The sequence below is a fragment of the Montipora foliosa genome, chromosome 8 (assembly GCF_036669935.1).
Source record: "Montipora foliosa isolate CH-2021 chromosome 8, ASM3666993v2, whole genome shotgun sequence".
Classification (NCBI taxonomy): Eukaryota; Metazoa; Cnidaria; class Anthozoa; order Scleractinia; family Acroporidae; genus Montipora; species Montipora foliosa.
Genome location: NC_090876.1, coordinates 38962095 through 38967987, shown reverse-complemented (window position 1 = coordinate 38967987; position 5893 = coordinate 38962095). Strand labels below are relative to the sequence as shown.

The 5893-nt window shown below is 37.8% G+C and overlaps 1 protein-coding gene across 1 annotated transcript in view; it reads right to left on the bottom strand.

Annotated features, from left to right (window-relative positions):
- Positions 1-3834, bottom strand: part of LOC137967890 (uncharacterized) — a 17500-nt gene extending 13666 nt beyond the window's left edge. Inside the window, exon 1 of the mRNA XM_068814488.1 lies at positions 3633-3834. Within this exon, the coding sequence (XP_068670589.1) occupies positions 3633-3753 (121 nt within the window). The 5' untranslated portion in view covers positions 3754-3834. The remainder of the gene's footprint in view (positions 1-3632) is intronic.
- Positions 3835-5893: the final 2059 nt, after the last annotated feature.

The following is a 5893-nucleotide window of genomic DNA, read 5'->3' as shown; positions in this document are numbered from 1 at the left end:
TTTTGTCTCCATATCATTACCGTAACTGCATCTGTAATTAAACTCCTGGACAGCTTGAAAATTCGTACTCAACTTATCGATCATGTACCACAGAAAACAAGACATAGAAATACAAAGTTACAAGCAAGATACTTAAAGCTTCAGAAACGCCAAAATATAGGTACGCCTAGACCCGATACGGGTAAAACACTAGAATATACATAATAAAATAAATTCTATTTAATCAATCTCCACTTATAGCTTTCTTTCGAGCTCGGTGCTCCTTTTGTCGTTGGTAAGCTGCAATTCGATTTGCATTCACAATTCCACAAACATTTCCAATGGTTCTTCTCCAGAGTGGTCGGTCGACAACCAAATCTTGCCATCGATCTAAGATTCTTCCAGACTTAAGAACACTTTTACAGGTGTCCTTGTAACGCAATTTCGGTCGACCAACAGGACGAGTGCCTTTATCGAGCTCGCCGTACGTGAGGGCCTTCACGGGACGATCGTCATCCATCCTTGAGACATGACCAAGCCAGCGTAAACGACTTTTGATAAGCGTGATCTCGATATCCTCAGCATCTGCTCGCCGTAACACCTCTTCATTACTCACATAGTCGCTCCACTTGATACGAAGAATCTTTCTCAAATGCCGTTGTTGAACTGTACGGAGCTGGTTGATGTTGTATCGATACAGTGTCCAGGTTTCACAACCGTATGTCAGGAGTGGCGTCAAACATTAGACATAGACTTTCAGCTTTGTCAGATTGATAGAACGCCAAAAAACACCACTGAAATAAACCACTTACTACGTATACTTTTATACGAAAGACGAATGTTACCGTTTACCGGAAAAAAACTTTCACAGGTTTGCTCACCAGTTATCTGAGTTTTTGCCCCTTTACCTACAAATTGGGGTTAATCAAAACCTTGATTGATAGAACTTTTAAGATAAACAACACTTGGATGGGGTTCCATACTGATCTTCAAAAATTGTCTGTCATTCTGTGGAGGAATCTCTTCCCTGAAAACCTTATCAACAAATATATTTCTAAATATATTCAGACAGCAGTCAAGAGAGGGAAAACACAGTCTCATTCAGGAATCGAGCCCCAGGAAACACCTAAGTTTTTCTTTAAAATCCCTTACGTTGGGCACTTCTCAGTCACGGCACAGAGGTGTATACGCAAACTTGCTAATTGGTTATGTAAACCTATTGATATAAGGTTAGTCTTCACTACTTTCAAAGTCAGGAATCTTTTTAATGTGAACGATGCTGTCCCTTTAGGGCGTCGCACCCGTGTGGTCTATAAATTTTCGTGTGCAAGTTGTAATGCTTGTTATGTTTGTGAAACCAGCCGACACTTCTCCACACGAGTGCGCGAGCACTTATTTTCAGACAGATCTTCGAACGTTTTTAAACATCTGCAGAGTTCAGAGTTTTGTAAGGCATCCTGCACACCGGATTGCTTCGAGATCCTGGACTCTGCAGCCACTAAGTACCAAGTGAAGCTTAAGGAATCCATGTATATAAAATGGGAGAAGCCCGATCTCAACCAGCAGGTGAAACACATTAACCTGACTCTCTCCCTGTAAGGAACTAAGCGTCACTCATTTAAATTTTTGTTTTGTTCTGTTTTGATTTAATACGCAATATTGACAACGCAATGTAACGAAGTTTGTAAGATCGCGCGCGCTTTAAATTCAACGGCGATTTCAAAAAATGTAACACTGAAGATGACGGATGTACCGTCGAAACATGTCTGGAAAATTAAAGAAAGTTGTTATGTTTATACGACTATCTATAAAGACGAATGTCTAATGAAGCGACGAAATGAACAAAGAGAATTGCATATCATTAGGCAACAGACCTTAAGTACATTGAATAGACGCGATAACGAAGCAAATACGACTAATTACCGCATGCGGAATTTAGGCAAATTTACAAATATCTCACGCACGGAATGAACTACGCGGTATTAAGCGACGACAAATGACAGCAAATTACATAGAGCAAAAAAATTGCAAATGTAGCAAAACTTGTTGGGAAACATTTAGTGAAATGAAAAAAAATATATTTCTCGTGTCTACAGTAGTATCTAAGGACAGAATATGTTTATTTGTTTGACAAAAGGAGGAACTATTTCGAGCCTCCTGAAATCGACTTTGAATGGTTTTCTTCTGCAAATGCTGTTGAGATCAGTTCGTGAGTATATACTAAAACAATTATTCTTTTCAATCTCGGTGGATAGTGGCAGAATATTTACCTCGCTGCTTCGCGCCTCGGTAAATATTCTGCCACTATTCACATATTCAAAGAATAATTAAATATTACAGTATGATGTCCTTGGTCCGCGAATTTTCTGAAAATGATGTTATATTTAATCATTAACTAAAGTACCACCAAAAACAAGTCTGTCCAATGATTTCTTGATTATTCTTCTTTCACATGACGAAATTTCGGCTTTCCTGCTATTGGTGCTTGTGTAGAATTCAAGTTTGTTAACAGGTGTGTTAATTTGTTTTCTAGAAAGTCTCTACTCAGTAGTGCGGCTCCGTAACTTACATGTTTACTTGGCTTGTGTAAAGATAAAACCCAACGAGAACACGTGTATTTTTGCAGAACAGATTTACACTGATAAACTAATTTCTACGGTTGGGAAGAAATTTGCTGCAGAGTTTTAAACTTTTGTTTTATCGACTCTTGAAAAATATCAACAATTTTCGCATAGGGGTCCTTGGTCCGCAACTTATACCACTTATGACCCCAGAAAAATTAAATCTCGCAAAGCAGGTAAAGAAAACCTTCGATAAATGGAAAAGGGCTTTGCTTTAACTGAATATTTTCAAAATCTTGTTTGTACATGTTTACGTACGTACGGGCTACTTTCTTTTGTATGTCTAGAATACCCACATGGTCGTATAATGAAATGGAGCTTGTGATGGGAGACGGTCAACTGAAAATAAATGCAGATTCTATACTCACAACGACATCCAATACGATTGTACCTGAGATATATCAAGGATAAAACAGAATAAATAAATTTTCATCTTCCTACAGAAATTATCGGGATTCAAAGGCATTTTTTTTGGGCTGCTTACATGATTCGCGGACCAAGGACCAAATTCACAGACGAAGGGCTCGCGATTATGTTCAACATCTCTCAAATTACAAGAGAAATATTTTAGTTTGGAACTTGCCATTTTAATATTATCGCAAGAAACGAAAAAGCTATCTTCATGGAAACTTTCAGTTCGTTACGTTTGATTCAGGCAAGATATTCAAGATTATCCTTTTTTCTTGCGGACCACGGACACCATACTGTACTCATGCGGCAATATTAGGATATGGCCTCAACGCACTACGTAATCATTCAGTAGCAATCGAACACACCTACAACTTCGTTTATTTTAGCTTACGTTTGTTATGTCCAAAAAAATGACGAACTTCATTTATTTTCACCCTAGGTTAAATTACCAATAATCGGCTTATTAGCGTTTGACTTGGACCATATAAAATATATACTCAGGCTTAGAGTCTATTCCAAACATCCTTTTTTTACGGGTCAAAACATTTTATGAACGTTCTTAGATTTCTTTTAACATTAAAATGTGATAACTTTCAACCACAGCTCAGTAGAAAGACTTACCGACTTGGGCCTCAAAAACACGTCCGCAAAAGTCGTCGCTCGTTCGAAGGAAAGAAACTTTGATCAGAGCATTCAAGCAGAAAAGTATCAAATGAATATTAACCAATAGTGAGGCTGCCATATCAGCGACTGCCAGCGCTATTCAGATATTTAAGCCCTCTTTGTCAACAGAGCTACTCGCATTGCTTGTGTAATGACTGGCTTACCGAGTCTCGGGTGTGACCTTAAGTGGGAAAGTCTTGCGCAAAGCTGTTTTATTATTAAACAGTTCAGAGTTTTAATTAATGAAATTTATTATTCCACTATTACGCCATTTTACCATATTTGGTCAAGAGAAGCGCAAAATACGAGACGATAATAAACTATACATAGTGTCCCCATTTGACCGGTGTAGAACAGAGCAAATACGGACGGAACGGAACTTTTTCAACCGAAGTAATTGTTTTCAACACGATGGAAAGCCTTAGAATAATGCATCTAGTCTTGGAGGAGGATACATGAACATTATTTTTGAAGTTGGATTTTGACATCTAGCGCACTTCACAATATTAAGTTATTCCAAATTTTAACGGCAATTCTTAAGAAAGATTTTTTTTGCCGGAATATCTATTCTTGAACGTTTAAGATAATAATTTCGTCTTAGCGATGATCTCATCTCGTAAGAATGAATATCACCTTGATGGCTGAATAGGTTATATATAGTAGGAGGTGTAACTCGTCATTTCGTTTATCCAATCAAATAAAGGACATTTGGCTGGCTTTTTGCGCTGTCAGGGAAAAATACTACGCAGCTCGCAAAATATCCGCCCGTACTATATGTTAAGCCATCGAATAAGATGTATTTAATGAAACAATTATTCCATTCCCCACTTGTTGGGTATATTCGACTGTTTGCCCATCTCATATCCAACTCTCGGTCGTGAAATAATATCCTGTTGGCAGGCAAAGATGGGACAGTGTCAATAACTGAACTATAGTCTTCCTTTACTTTTTATCAATCTTCATTTCAACTCTATTTGGGCGTCAGATAACTTAAGTTATAAGAGATTCTTTGCGGAAGTCAACTCTTACATTTTGTTTCATGTGACATACGGTTTTGTTACAGAAGGCATCGTGCCATTTCTTGGGTGGCAAAGGTGCTTATGATCCCACATATTCTATGTAAAATTTCGAAATGTCAAAGCATCATATGCATTGTCGAATCATTGCCCAGAGATTATGTGGTATATTGGTTCCACTAGCTCATTTTGCAATGCACTTGCAATAGCTGAGCGCTGACTCCCCGTTACGTCTCCTATTGTCCGCATTAATTTGCCAACCAGAGATCTAATGGCTGCCGAAACAACGCATTCTTTTGTTCTGTGTTTCGCACAATTTAAATATTAAAATAATTGTTTACAAACATTGAATATCGCTATGTTTCAGTACTTTATTCTCAGCTAGCTAATATTAAGAAAGTCTATAAAGCGAAAGCATTGTACCACTGAAGCCGAGGCAATGCAAACAAAGATTGCCCTATATAACTATAGTTGTTATAAAATTGATCCGAACTGAATAAGCAAAACAGAATGTGTATTACTAGCGTTGAATTGACGATCAGTTTATCTTTAAAGCGAGCCAGAACTAAAAACCAGGATGATATTCCTGAAACAATCCCGGTAGACTTTACTGTCGTCATGACCGACGTAATGGACGACCGCCCATTTCGGGGACTGGAACTTACGATTAGTAATGGTAATAGGACTGAGTGAGTCCAATGCGGTCTGCAATAATACGAGTGATAATAACAAAATCGTACGACCGCGCAGCTGGAGTCCGATTTGTTAATCAGGAGTATGATTACAAAGTAACTGAATTGAACGACACAAAGCCCTCTTACTAATTAATCATAAAAAAATACAATTTGCGAGAAAAGAAGAAGAAGAGCTAAGTTATGAAAGAAAGGAAAATTTGCATTAAAAGACTGAGAAAGCAGGCGTAAAATGTGTAATATCGCTCTGAAAGAAAGAAAGAAAGAAAGAAAGAAAGCCCGCCCGATTTAGGAGTCTGTTCACTGTTTCTATGATGATTGAAACTAAGGATGTGATTGTTTTTTCAAGATGGTTTTTACTACGTTTACCTCTGCCAAATTTATGCGTGTAGCAAATTGGATAGTGATCGTTTAGACCATAGACTGGAACAATATTTTCGCTGATTCTATCTTCGTGTGTTGTGTATAGATGATCTAATAAAGTAGATGTATTCTTGTATTCTCTCGTTGC